This window comes from Xyrauchen texanus, chromosome 31 (genome assembly GCF_025860055.1).
Source record: "Xyrauchen texanus isolate HMW12.3.18 chromosome 31, RBS_HiC_50CHRs, whole genome shotgun sequence".
Classification (NCBI taxonomy): Eukaryota; Metazoa; Chordata; class Actinopteri; order Cypriniformes; family Catostomidae; genus Xyrauchen; species Xyrauchen texanus.
Genome location: NC_068306.1, coordinates 6,563,673 through 6,579,380, shown reverse-complemented (window position 1 = coordinate 6,579,380; position 15,708 = coordinate 6,563,673). Strand labels below are relative to the sequence as shown.

Sequence of the window (15,708 nt, the reverse complement as noted above, 5' to 3'; positions counted from 1 at the left end):
TTTATAAAGGTTTTACTGAGATAGCATTGGTAAGTACTATTGAAAATATACCATATTGAGTGCAGACAATAGCGAGTCTAACTATATTTACGAAAATGCGTTTATTAAGTGTTTGTGACATGCTCTGGTGTTTATTAACATGAAAATAATTTATAACCAAAGTTTACTGAATTAAATAACATTGCATTTACATATTACGTATAATACATTTTACTTTTCTACCAAGGATATCTCATTGTCATTCATATACCTTGTAATAAACTTTGAATTGTAAATCCTGTAGGTCAATAAAAAAATTAAAGGCAAAATCACCCCAAAAATCCATCCTAGCACTTGCAACACTTCCTCATTTTCAAACTCATCATAAAATGATCTATCTAAATGAAAAATCCAGATACAAGTGACAGATCAGAGAGATAAGGAAAGAGAGTTGGTAACACAAAGAAAAATCAAAGCGATGCAGTGTCATGTACTTGTTTTAAAATGATCACACTTTTATTAATTGTCTCCCGTACTCTCCGTCCACGTCTCCCGAACTCTCCGTCTCCCGTACTTGTTTGTGCCGCTGCTGCAGCCTCCTCCATCTCCTGGAGTTCCTGGTTGGTGTACTCCGGTTCAAACAAATAGGGCTGGGCAAACAACTCAATCTCCTCATCTCTTGTATCAAAATCCTCCGACATTTTTCTTTAAAAATCCTCGCTGTTGACTTATAATTCACTACCGGCAATTTGTTTTGCTCTATCCTCATGTCGCACCGGAGCTTACGCTACGGCTATGTCTCGACTCGGACGGCCAGTGATTATAGTTTATAAAGTTATAAATATGGATATTTTTCATACAAAAATGCATCGCTTCACTTCAGAAGGTCTTTATTAACCCCCTGGAGCCGTATGGATTACTTTTATGATGGATGGATGTGCTTTTTTGGGCTTCAAAATCTGAGGTACCATTCACTCCCATTATAAAGCTTGGAAGAGCAGGATATTTATTAATATAACTCCGATTGAGTTTTGCTGAAAGAAGAAAGTCATAAACACCTAGGATGGCTTGAGGGTGAGTAAAATTATGGGATAATTTTCATTTTTGGGAGAACTAACCCTTTAATGCTCCACAAATGATTAACTGTAGGAGCTTGATTTTTTTTTACATGACATTTGTGGAGAGAATGAGTTTTTAAAATGTGGGTCAACTGAACTCAATTCAATTCAATTCAATTCAATTGAGCTTTATTGGCATGACGTGTAAAATAGCACAATATTGCCAAAGCAATAGTAATATACAAACATTTACTTACTTTGACTGTTTACTGAGGTTTTAGTTGATGTGCTTTAATTCACATCACCAGAACTGGTCAGGTGGGTTGAAAACATTTTATTGCAACTGCAACGAATTTGCATTTATGGATATGATATTTGGCTAATAAAAATATGAGCTTTATGAAAATAATAATAATAATAATAAACCGTGGATTCGCAAGTGCACGTGCGCTCCAACACGAGTCATTACGGTATCGTACATGTGTCCGGAAATGAGTGCGGAGTGAGACGCTCTCATCTCGGTGCTTGCTCGTTAGTTTTGGATGCGCGTCGGGTCGGGTCCGGTTTGATGGGCGATGGGTCTGATCGCTCGCGTGCGTAAAGAATGGTTCATTATCGGGATAGTGCTCGTGATTACCTGCGCCAAGCTCGCGCCGTCCGTGGGGGTGAAAGGAGGTGAGATTGATCGCGTGGACACATTTCAGGGCAGTTAATGTAACTGTAAAATATTTTAAATCTGTCTATGCGTAAATAACGAAGTTCATTTTGTATTATCCTGTCATACACAACCAACATAGCTGCAATGACGCGCCTTTATGTCGTTGTCATCATAAGGATGATGGTTCCTCGCATTAATGTGACAAAGTAAAGTTACTTCTTTGATATTTGTGCATATGCAATAATGTCGAGCTGTTAGAAGGAGTGTGCTTAATGTTTTAGATTTTTGTTGCATTTGATGCATTTTAAGGGTGAGTAATTATTTCAAGGGATTTGGACGTGTCTGTGATGGGGATACATTTTTTTTAACATGATGCGTCCAGCTCATTTTTCAATATATATATTTGTAGAGCCATCATGATATACTTGTTATTGTTCTTTAGAATAATGTAGTTGGTTAGATGATCAAATTTGTCATTTGGTCCATACAGGTCTGTCCAACAGGTAAATGGTTTTGTAGTCATTGAGTCTTTACCTGTGATAGCAGCAAAGTGACACGTTGCAACACCCGGATCTCAATAATCCTCACTGGGTAAAGAGAGCAGTGTGCTTGAGAGTATGTTCTTCCTGTTTGTGTGAAGAGATTGGGCAATAATTTAAGTTGTCAAATCCGAGAAAGACACTAGTAAAGATATTCAAGGCAAACTTTGAATGTTTGCTCGACAAAGCCTTTACTAAAAGTTCAAAAAGCCTTAAAGACAGATGGATGGATGGATACAGTTGAAGTCAGAAGTTTACATACACTGAGGTTGAAGTCATTAAACACATTTTTTAACCACTCCACAGATTTCATATTAGCAAACTATAGTTTTGACAAGTCGTTTAGTAAATCTACTTTGTGCATGACACGAGTAATGTTTCCAACAGTTGTTTACGGACAGATTGTTTCACTTTTAATTGACTATAGCACAATTCCAGTGGGTCAGAAGTTCACATACACTAAGTTAACTGTGCCTTTAAGCAGCTTGGAAAATTCCAGAAAATGATGTGAAGCTTTTAATCAATTAGCTTCTGATAGGAGGTGTACTGAATTGGAGGTGTACCTGTGGATGTATTTTAAGGTCTACCTTCAAACTCAGTGCCTCTTTGCTTGGCATCTTGGGAAAATCAAAAGAAATCAGCCAAGACCTAAAAAAAAACAATTGTGGACCTCCATAAGTCTGGTTCATCCTTTGGAGCCATTTCCAAATGCCTGAAGGTCCCACGTTCATCTGTACACACAATAGTACACAAGTATAAACACCATGTGACCATGCAGCTGTCATACCGCTCAGGAAGGAGACGCATATGAAAGTAGTTTGTGTGAAAAGTGCAAATCAATCCCAGAACAACAGCAAAGGACCTTGTGAAGATGCTGAAGGAAACAGGTCGACGAGTATCTATATCCACAGCAAAACTAGTCCTATATCGACATAACCTGAAAGGCTGCTCAGCAAGGAAGAAGCCACTGCTCCAAAACTGCCATAAAAAAGCCAGACTATGATGGGCCTGAGTAGCTCAGCGAGTTTTGACGCTGACTATCACTCCTGGAGTCGCGAGAGTCTCCTAAGCAACCAAATTGGCCAGGTTGCTAAGGGAGGGTAGAGTCACATGGGGTAACCTCACAACTCGCTCTCAATGGGGCGTGTGGTAAGTTGTGCGTGGATCGCAGAGTGTAGCATGTAGCCTCCACATGCTGTTAGTCTCTGCGGTGTCATGCACAACGAGTCACATGATAAGATGCGCGGATTGATGGTTTCAGAAGCGGAGGCAACTGAGACTCGTCCTCCACCGCCTGGATTGAGGTGAGTAACTGCGCCCACCACGAGGATATACTAGTGGGAATTCCAAATTGGGGAGAAAAGGTTTAGTAAGTTAAAAGTTAACCGGTAACTTAGTGTATGTATCACAATTCCAGTGGGTCAGAAGTTTATAGTCAATTAAAAGTGAAACAATCGGTCCGTAAACAACCGTTGGAAACATTACTCGTGTCATGCACAAATTAGATGTTCTTAACGACTTGCCAAAACTATAGTTAGCTAATATGAAAGCAGTGGAGTGGTTAAAAAAATGTGTTTAATGACTTCAACCTCAGTGTATGTAAACTTCTGACTTCAACTGTAGTAAACGTTTTAATTTATGACCCGATCTGTCTGTTTGTCTTGTTCTCTCTCAGGTCCTCTTCGGCCAGAATTTACAATCACCTATATTGCTGTGTCAGTAATTTTCTTTAACAGCGGCTTGTCTTTGAAAACAGAGGTATGACCCGATTCAATTCACTTTATTTGAACAGCCATATTTATTGTGCCAAAGCAGCTTTACTAAGAGTAGTGCTTTACAAACCCTCCAGTGAGCATGGAAAATCTCCCAAGATGTAAAAATGATAGACCATTATAAGATTGATAAGAGTGTGTATGTTGGTGACCGTTTTAAAAAGGATTTCTGTCCTATTCTCTCTTTCAGGAGCTAGCGAGTGCATTAATGCACGTAAAGTTGCATTTCTTCGTCCAAACGTTCACGCTAGTATATTTCCCCATTGCTGTTTGGCTCCTTCTCCAAGTTTTATCTTTTACAGCGATCAACGAATGGCTTCTGAAAGGGTATGTGCTCATATTTTCTGTTTCTTGCCATCTTTCCAAACCTCCTCGTACACAAACACTCTCTCTAAATGTCCAGCACTCGTCTGAATGGAGTCTCTGTCTATAGGTTAGTTCAGTTGGGTAACAGTTTCTAAGAGGTTTTCTGTGTTAGACCACAAGGTTATGTTCCTTCTGGAGTTGTCATAATTACCTGAAACACCCAACTTAAAGAGGGAAAATACTCATAACGTTATGAGTTATTATTGTGCAACAATTAATTATTATAAAAGTATAATAACGCAGCAGGGTAGGGACAGTTTTTAAGTTAAAGGGCAACAAGCTTTTCACCCCTGTTTGGTGTAAATACAGTGGAAAGCAGGGATATTAATGTGATTAAATGTAGAGTAATGCATATATATTAAGGTGTGTGTGTGTGTGTGTGTGTGTGTGTGTGTGTGTGTGTGTGTGTGTGTGTGTGTGTGTGTGTGTGTGTGTGTGTGTGTGTGTGTGTGTGTTCTCTCTCAGGTTGCAGACGGTTGCGTGTATGCCTCCTCCGGTCTCCTCTGCTGTCATTCTGACTAAAGCTGTTGGAGGAAATGAGGTAAGATGATTGTAACCGCTTTATAAAAACACAATTTCAGCTTTACAAACACACTCTAGCACAACTGTACCAACACAGTTACAACTTCACAAACACTCCACAACAATCACAACTTCACATATAAACAATAACAACTCGACAAAAATATTGCAACGCATTTTTACAAATATTTTTTAAATCATTAGTTTACATACACACTCCATTACAACTTTACGAACACAACTTTACAAACGCACTCACCCACAACTGTCACAATGTTACAAACACTCACAACAATCGGACACACACGCAATCAAAACAATCACAACTTAACAAAGAGATTTAAACGCAACTACAAATATTTTTTAAATCACAACTTTACAAAAACAGTCCATATTAACTTTACAAATGCACTTGAACACAACTGTCACAACTTTATACTCACAAAAATCTCAATTTTACAAACACACTGAATAAAAACGATCACAACTTTACAAACGCTCTCCACCGCGACTGTCACAACTTTACAAACGCACTCCACCGCGACTGTCACAACTTTACAAACGCTCTCCACCGCGACTGTCACAACTTTACAAACGCTCTCCACCGACTGTCACAACTTTACAACGCTTCCACGCGACTGTCACAACTTTACAAACGCTCTCCACGGACTGTCACAACTTTACAACGCTCCACCGACTGTCACAACTTTACAAACGCTCTCCACCGCGACTGTCACAACTTTACAAACGCTCTCCACCGCGACTGTCACAACTTTACAAACGCTCTCCACCGCGACTGTCACAACTTTACAAACGCTCTCCACCGCGACTGTCACAACTTTATTCACACACACACACACACACAAATGTGGTGCAGTTAGTTAAAAACTTTGCAATTAATTGAATATATATATATATATTTATGTTTATTTTCTTTCTTTACAGGCTGCAGCCATTTTTAATTCTGCATTTGGGAGCTTTCTGGTAAGTCTGATAATGTGGAGAGAGAGGACAGGAGTGAGGGGGAGATGATAAAGAAGAGGACGAGAAGATGCAAAGCACATAAATAATGATGCTCATTTTAAGACTGACGGCTGTGATTGGTGCTTTTTTGTTCTGCAGGGAATCGTGGTCACTCCTCTTCTGTTGCTGGTGTTTGTGAGTGACATTCATCTTGATGCACACACAAATATCATGTCGTGTGTGTATAATATTGTTTATATGTATGTTTAAAGTAATTGTTCCTCTGTTGTAGAGTTTGTGCAGTTATGATTTGTTGGGTAGAATGACTCATGTAATTGTGATATAACGTGTGTGTGTGTGTAGCTGGGCTCGTCGTCCTCCGTTCCATTCTCCTCCATCTTCTCGCAGCTGTTCATGACTGTGGTCGTCCCGCTCATAGTTGGACAGGTGTGTGTGTTTTTATGGCCAGTAATAATATTTAATAAACCTGTCAAGCAGCTGTGAATAAGTGGGTGTATGTGTATAGGTGTGCAGGAGGTTTCTGAGAGAGTGTCTGGACCGTCGGAAGCCTCCGTTCGGGACGGTGAGCAGTTTGGTTCTGCTCATGATCATCTACACCACCTTCTGTGACACCTTCTCCAACCCCAACATAGAGCTGGACCACCTGAGTCTACTAATCGTCGTCTTCATCAGTGAGTGACGCCATAAGTTCATTCACATTTACATATTAACAACTCTGCGGTATTCAACAACTTGGCATATTTTGGTAGGGGCTCTTATACATTACATTTCACTACTTCTTTCTCTCTTTCAGTTTTTTCCATTCAGTTGAGCTTCATGGCTCTGATATTTTTCTTGTCTACAAGGTGAGTCACACACACCTCTGACTCATTGGGAGATTATTCATAAATCCATTCTTTAAAATAGTTTACAGAATTTCATTATTTCATGAGTGTGGTCCATTGAGCTCACAGTGGCTACATTATATGTTTATTATATGTGATTGCGTTTAGAAATGTTTTTATGTATTACAATGATAGTTGTATATTTTAAGCATTGTTTGTGGTTTTGTAGGAAGACCTCTGGTTTCACTGCAGCCGATTCAGTGGCCATCTTGTTTTGTGCCACACATAAATCCCTCACCTTAGGTAACACACACATGTATTTTTAATGACTACGCTGTAACCCTTACATACTTTAAGCAATTTTATTTTTTCATTAAGACATTATGTACTCCCTTTATGAAATTTTAATTCCTATTCTATACTATGCTGCAGTATACATTACTATGCTGTACTATACTATAGCAAAAACTGCCATATGATATACTAAACTGTACATTACTATACCATTGCAAAACCTAACCTTTACTTTTGGGCATACTAGGCTTTACTATACTATAGTAAAAGCTAACCTAATCCCTCACAGCTGACTATACTATACTAGAGCAAACACTAACCTAATCTCTCACAGTCGACTATACTATACTAGAGCAAACACTAACCTAATCCCTCACAGTTGACTATACTATACCAGAGCAAACACTAACCTAATCTCTCACAGTCGACTATACTATACCAGAGCAAAACTAACCTAATCCCTCACAGTTGACTATACTATACCAGAGCAAACACTAACCTAATCTCTCACAGTTGACTATACTATACCAGAGCAAAAACTAACATAATCCCTCACAGTTGACTATACTATACCAGAGCAAAAACTAAAATAATCCCTCACAGTTGACTATACTATACTAGAGCAAACACTAACCTAATCTCTCACAGTCGACTATACTATACCAGAGCAAACACTAACCTAATCTCTCACAGTCGACTATACTATACCAGAGCAAAACTAACCTAATCCCTCACAGTTGACTATACTATACTAGAGCAAACACTAACCTAATCTCTCACAGTTGACTATACTATACCAGAGCAAAACTAACCTAATCCCTCACAGTTGACTATACCAGAGCAAACACAAACCTAATCTCTCACAGTCGACTATACTATACCAGAGCAAAACTAACCTAATCTCTCACAGTCGACTATACTATACCAGAGCAAAACTAACCTAATCCCTCACAGTTGACTATACCAGAGCAAACACTAACCTAATCCCTCACAGTTGACTATACCAGAGCAAAAACTAACCTAATCTCTCACAGTTGACTATACTATACCAGAGCAAAAACTTACCTAATCCCTCACAGTTGACTATACCAGAGCAAAAACTAACCTAATCTCTCACAGTTGACTATACTATACCAGAGCAAAAACTTACCTAATCCCTCACAGTTGACTATACTATACCAGAGCAAACACTAACCTAATCTCTCACAGTTGACTATACTATACCAGAGCAAACACTAACCTAATCCCTCACAGTTGACTATACCAGAGCAAAAACTAACCTAATCTCTCACAGTTGACTATACTATACCAGAGCAAAAACTAACCTAATCCCTCACAGTTGACTATACTATACCAGAGCAAACACTAACCTAATCTCTCACAGTTGACTATACCAGAGCAAACACAAACCTAATCTCTCACAGTTGACTATACTATACCAGAGCAAAACTAACCTAATCGCTCACAGTTGACTATACTATACCAGAGCAAAAACTAACGTAATCTCTCACAGTTGACTATACTATACCAGAGCAAACACTAACCTAATCCCTCACAGTTGACTATACTATACCAGAGCAAACACTAACCTAATCTCTCACAGTCGACTATACTATACCAGAGCAAAACTAACCTAATCCCTCACAGTTGACTATACTATACTAGAGCAAACACTAACCTAATCTCTCACAGTTGACTATACTATACCAGAGCAAACACTAACCTAATCTCTCACAGTTGACTATACTATACCAGAGCAAAAACTAACCTAATCCCTCACAGTTGACTATACTATACCAGAGCAAACACTAACCTAATCTCTCACAGTTGACTATACCAGAGCAAACACAAACCTAATCTCTCACAGTTGACTATACTATACCAGAGCAAAACTAACCTAATCTCTCACAGTTGACTATACTATACCAGAGCAAAAACTAACGTAATCTCTCACAGTTGACTATACTATACCAGAGCAAACACTAACCTAATCCCTCACAGTTGACTATACTATACCAGAGCAAACACTAACCTAATCTCTCACAGTCGACTATACTATACCAGAGCAAAACTAACCTAATCCCTCACAGTTGACTATACTATACTAGAGCAAACACTAACCTAATCTCTCACAGTTGACTATACTATACCAGAGCAAAACTAACCTAATCCCTCACAGTTGACTATACCAGAGCAAACACAAACCTAATCTCTCACAGTCGACTATACTATACCAGAGCAAACACTAACCTAATCCCTCACAGTTGACTATACCAGAGCAAACACTAACCTAATCTCTCACAGTTGACCTATACTATACCAGAGCAAACACTAACCTAATCCCTCACAGTTGACTATACCAGAGCAAAAACTAACCTAATCTCTCACAGTTGACTATACTATACCAGAGCAAAAACTTACCTAATCCCTCACAGTTGACTATACTATACCAGAGCAAACACTAACCTAATCTCTCACAGTTGACTATACTATACCAGAGCAAAAACTAACCTAATCCCTCACAGTTGACTATACTATACCAGAGCAAACACTAACCTAATCTCTCACAGTTGACTATACCAGAGCAAACACAAACCTAATCTCTCACAGTTGACTATACTATACCAGAGCAAAACTAACCTAATCTCTCACAGTTGACTATACTATACCAGAGCAAAAACTAACGTAATCTCTCACAGTTGACTATACTATACCAGAGCAAACACTAACCTAATCCCTCACAGTTGACTATACTATACCAGAGCAAACACTAACCTAATCTCTCACAGTCGACTATACTATACCAGAGCAAAACTAACCTAATCCCTCACAGTTGACTATACTATACTAGAGCAAACACTAACCTAATCTCTCACAGTTGACTATACTATACCAGAGCAAAACTAACCTAATCCCTCACAGTTGACTATACCAGAGCAAACACAAACCTAATCTCTCACAGTCGACTATACTATACCAGAGCAAAACTAACCTAATCTCTCACAGTTGACTATACTATACCAGAGCAAACACTAACCTAATCCCTCACAGTTGACTATACTATACCAGAGCAAACACTAACCTAATCCCTCACAGTTGACTATACTATACCAGAGCAAACACTAACCTAATCTCTCACAGTTGACTATACTATACCAGAGCAAAAACTAACCTAATCCCTCACAGTTGACTATACTATACCAGAGCAAACACTAACCTAATCCCTCACAGTTGACTATACTATACTAGAGCAAACACTAACCTAATCTCTCACAGTTGACTATACTATACCAGAGCAAACACTAACCTAATCTCTCACAGTTGACTATACTATACCAGAGCAAAAACTAACCTAATATCTCACAGTTGACTATACTATACCAGAGCAAACACTAACCTAATCCCTCACAGTTGACTATACCAGAGCAAAAACTAACCTAATCTCTCACAGTTGACTATACTATAGTAGTGCAAAAACTAATCTAATCCCTCACAGTTGACTATACCAGAGCAAACACTAACCTAATCTCTCACAGTTGACTATACTATACTAGAGCAAACACTAACCTAATCCCTCACAGTTGACTATACCAGAGCAAAAACTAACCTAATCCCTCACAGTTGACTATACCAGAGCAAACACTAACCTAATCTCTCACAGTTGACTATACTATACTAGAGCAAACACTAACCTAATCCCTCACAGTTGACTATACCAGAGCAAAAACTAACCTAATCTCTCACAGTTGACTATACTATACCAGAGCAAAAACTAACCTAATCCCTCACAGTTGACTATACTATACCAGAGCAAACACTAACATAATCTCTCACAGTTGACTATACTATACTAGAGCAAACACTAACCTAATCTCTCACAGTTGACTATACTATACCAGAGCAAAACTAACCTAATCTCTCACAGTTGACTATACTATACCAGAGCAAACACTAACCTAATCTCTCACAGTTGACTATACTATACCAGAGCAAAACTAACCTAATCTCTCACAGTTGACTATACTATACCAGAGCAAACACTAACCTAATCTCTCACAGTTGACTATACTATACCAGAGCAAAAACTAACCTAATCTCTCACAGTTGACTATACTATACCAGAGCAAACACTAACCTAATCTCTCACAGTTGACTATACTATACCAGAGCAAACACTAACCTAATCTCTCACAGTTGACTATACTATACTAGTGCAAAAACTAACCTAATCCCTCACAGTTGACTATACCAGAGCAAACACTAACCTAATCTCTCACAGTTGACTATACTATACTAGAGCAAACACTAACCTAATCTCTCACAGTTGACTATACTATACTAGAGCAAACACTAACCTAATCTCTCACAGTTGACTATACTATACCAGAGCAAAACTAACCTAATCTCTCACAGTTGACTATACTATACCAGAGCAAACACTAACCTAATCTCTCACAGTTGACTATACTATACCAGAGCAAACACTAACCTAATCTCTCAAAGTTGACTATACTATACCAGAGCAAACACTAACCTAATCCCTCACAGTTGACTATACTATACCAGAGCAAACACTAACCTAATCCCTCACAGTTGACTATACTATACCAGAGCAAACACTAACCTAATCTCTCACATTCGACTATACTATACCAGAGCAAACACTAACCTAATCTCTCAAAGTTGACTATACTATACCAGAGCAAACACTAACCTAATCCCTCACAGTTGACTATACTATACCAGAGCAAACACTAACCTAATCCCTCACAGTTGACTATACTATACCAGAGCAAACACTAACCTAATCTCTCACATTCGACTATACTATACCAGAGCAAACACTAACCTAATCTCTCAAAGTTGACTATACTATACCAGAGCAAAACTAACCTAATCCCTCACAGTTGACTATACTATACCAGAGCAAACACTAACCTAATCTCTCACAGTTGACTATACTATACTAGAGCAAACACTAACCTAATCCCTCACAGTCGACTATACTATACCAGAGCAAACACTAACGTAATCTCTCACAGTCGACTATACTATACCAGAGCAAAACTAACCTAATCCCTCACAGTTGACTATACTATACCAGAGCAAACACTAACCTAATCTCTCACAGTTGACTATACTATACCAGAGCAAAAACTAACATAATCCCTCACAGTTGACTATACTATACCAGAGCAAAAACTAAAATAATCCCTCACAGTTGACTATACTATACTAGAGCAAACACTAACCTAATCTCTCACAGTTGACTATACTATACCAGAGCAAAACTAACCTAATCCCTCACAGTTGACTATACTATACCAGAGCCAAACCTGCCATTTCCTATGCTATACTAAACTGTACATTACTATACCACTGCAAAACCTAATCTTAACCTTTACTTTTGGGCATACTGTGCTTTACTATACTATAGGAAAAACAAATGTAATCCCTCGCTATTGACCATACTATACTATACTATTATTTACTATATTTTATTAGAGCAAAAACCAACCTAAATCCCTCACATTTGGTTATACTATACTATTCTATACTATACTTAAGCAAAACTTAGCCTAATCCTTTACCGTTGCCTATACTATAGTAAAAACGAACTTAAAGTCGGCATGAAACGACTTCCGTATTGTGACGCATTTCCAAGTGAAACACTTGTAGATTGGGGATTTGAGTTTATCCATTGGTTGTTGATTGGATTATGATAATATGGGCGTTGCATTGCGGAACAGAGGCAAATCTGAATGCGAGTCTGCAGCGGACACACACACACACACACACCCCTACCACTGTGCTGCTTGAGTCAGTGCCGGGTATCGGTGAAACTGAGCAGTGATCTCAACGTATTTATGATCAAACTGACAGCAAATGCACAAGCAACACTGTCTTTGCTTAAAATGAGGCTGTAGCCATTGAAAAACAAATGAGTAAAAGATAACCATATTTTAACCGTTCACAAAAAGATCAATAACATGCATTTAGGCAATAGGGTGAATTTTCATACTATACACTATAGCAAAACCTGCTGTACTATACTGTATTTTTCCATATATGTATACTATACTACATTATACTATAGCAAAACCTAACCTAATCCATCACATTTGGTGATACTCTACCATACTATACAAAACCAATTGGCTCACCTTTGGTAAAAGATGCAATACACACTTCAAAGTATGTTAATTGTGTCCTAGTTTAGCTAACTGATAACACTGGTTTAATTACTTGTGTGTGTGTGTGTGTGTGTGTGTGTGTTTGTGTGTGTCTAGGTATCCCTATGCTGAAGATTGTGTTTGAGGGATATGAGCATCTGTCATTGATATCAGTCCCTCTATTGATCTATCATCCTGCTCAGATCCTGCTGGGCAGCATTCTATTGCCCTCCATTAAAACTTGGATGAGTGCGAGACAGAAGGTAGCACATTCAGTGATTACATATGACGAGAGCAAACTCTCTGATCAGCTGTCTAAATGTTTGTTAATTGTGTTCATTCGCTCACGGATTTGACATCATTTAAGTCTATGATTTTACACTTTCACAGGCTGTTAGAAATGAGAAGATAATGGCCTGTGTTGGGTTTGGGAGGGAGTTTTAATCCAAAAAGTCATTCCTTTACAGACCCTGACGCCCATATGAACCGCACTGTCAATTGGAAGCTGTGAACAACTTTGCTGTGCCAAACCAAACCAGGAAAAACGAGACCAAACTAGAGAGAGGTGCAATCCTGCTGTCCTGAGCACAGGATGGGGAGGATTGGACTTGGTGGATGGATACATTGGATTAAGTGCCTTATCACAACTAACAGGGACCTCAGATAGCTGTATAGTGCCTCACTACAGGGACTATAGATAAACACATGACTTCAAACGATTCCATGAGCGTTTTTTAAACGGATATCTGAATGTATATTTTTATATGAAGTGTAAAATCGTTTCTTAGCTCAATTCTTGACAGCACTGGGACCTTCTCAAAGGATTTATTTTTGTTTGTTTTATTGATATAACTAAATAGAGCGAAGCCAGACTTGCTGGAAGAGCTCCAACCGTCTTTTGGTTTTTGCAAAATTAAGTTTGTAACTTAATACTGATGATGAACCTTGGGTGTGTTTGTGGACATGAAGACTAAAGTGAAATTGCCCTGCTAGGAGACTTCTCTCCATCATTTACTTTATTATGGTTCGTTTGTTTTGTTGGAGAACTTTGCCATTCTCTGTTGCGATGACCTTACTTTCGCCATCCAACACGTTTCCTGTGTGAAGTTACGTTACGTTACTGAAGACAATAAATATTGTCATACATTCTCTAAATGACTGTGTGGTTTTCTGTGCAATCTCATTTTGGTGAATGATACAAAACATGAGACTACAACATGGCAAATTTGAATTTTATACAAGACACTGATGCAAATACATCCATAATGTATTAACATTGATTTCTCTTTCCAAAGCAAATACAGCTTAAACACATTAAAGGCTTTATAACAACTTAATTTTGTGAAAGAGTGGTTGTTTTTGTTCTATGTGCATGTTAATGGATATAGAAAATTATAGCAGTTCAGGCAGAATAATGAAGTTATCCCTGATTTACCGTTCTAAAGACCTCTAAACAGTAGATGTCAGAATAAAAGTCGGTACATCATTTAAATGTTACATTTGTGGTTATTAAGCACAATTTATAGGCCGTTTCACTCTCAGGAGGCTAAAGTCTGTGACTCAAAACGTGAGTCCATTACTGGCCCAACGCTAGTTCCTTCTAAGTGGCCGTTCACACCGAAAACGTTTTTGTGTCTGCTTGTGCTGTTTATCAATTGTACAAATGTGATAGACGGACGTCTTCGACAGCTGTGCCATATCTTAAGGGTTTTTTAACATCTCACGCAGGAGTACTGCGTTTTTTTTAAACATCGTGTCAGGTTTAACTCTTTAAATACATGGTTATTTATATTTTTATCCCCTTTTTCCACTACTTAGTAGGTCCTCGTGGTGGCGTGGTTACTCTCCTCAATCCGGGTGGCGGAGGACGAGTCTCAGTTGCCTCCGCTTCTGAGACCGTCAATCCGCGCATCTTATCATGTGACTCGTTGTGCATGACACTGCGGAGACTCGTAGCATGTGGAGACACATGCTACTCTCCACAATCCATGCACAACTCACCACACGCCCCATTGAGTGTGAGAACCCCTAATCGCGACCACGAGGATGTTACCCCATGTGACTCTACCCTCCCTAGCAACCGGGCCAATTTGGTTGCTTAGGAGACCTGGCTGGAGTCACTCAGCACACCCTGGATTTGAACTCGTGACTCCAGGGGTGGTGGTTAGCGTCAATACTCACTGAGCTACCCAGCCCCCGAAATTTGCATTTTTAAATGCGTTGCTCGCTTAATTTAGTGCAGTCGGTCTGAAATGTCCAGAAGGCAGCATCCTAACAGAAATGGAACCCCATTATGATCTAAAATAAACAACTACATTAAAAGTCACACATGTGCGGCACAAGCTTTTCCTCACTGGACACTCATTAGACATATTTGTATTTGTCTGAGGGGGGGGGGGGGTCAAATTTGTATATACAGTATCTAAATATTTTTCAATATAATTAAAATATAGTGTTTCTAAAGGTATAATCAACAACTTAAAATGAATATTTGTATATATTTCCATAATTTTTAATTCAATTATGTCATATATTTAAC

At 38.7% G+C, this 15,708-nt stretch overlaps 1 protein-coding gene and 1 long non-coding RNA gene across 2 annotated transcripts; one reads left to right on the top strand and one right to left on the bottom strand.

The window, feature by feature from the left end:
- Positions 1–1,528: 1,528 nt before the first annotated feature.
- On the top strand, positions 1,529–14,496 carry slc10a7 (solute carrier family 10 member 7). The gene is made up of 12 exons (XM_052100589.1): positions 1,529–1,712; positions 3,910–3,992; positions 4,197–4,333; positions 4,838–4,913; positions 5,840–5,878; positions 6,017–6,052; positions 6,221–6,304; positions 6,384–6,549; positions 6,672–6,723; positions 6,932–7,005; positions 13,287–13,432; positions 13,637–14,496. Exons 1-12 carry the CDS (start codon positions 1,613–1,615, stop codon positions 13,652–13,654), a joined length of 1,011 nt encoding a protein of 336 aa, XP_051956549.1. The 5' UTR covers positions 1,529–1,612; the 3' UTR covers positions 13,655–14,496.
- Positions 7,051–13,271, bottom strand: LOC127625345 (uncharacterized). The gene is made up of 6 exons (XR_007968279.1): positions 11,980–13,271; positions 11,126–11,351; positions 10,368–10,991; positions 8,804–9,305; positions 7,676–8,445; positions 7,051–7,630 (listed from the first exon to the last, which is right to left on the bottom strand). It is a non-coding gene; the product is annotated as an uncharacterized LOC127625345 (long non-coding RNA).
- Positions 14,497–15,708: the final 1,212 nt, after the last annotated feature.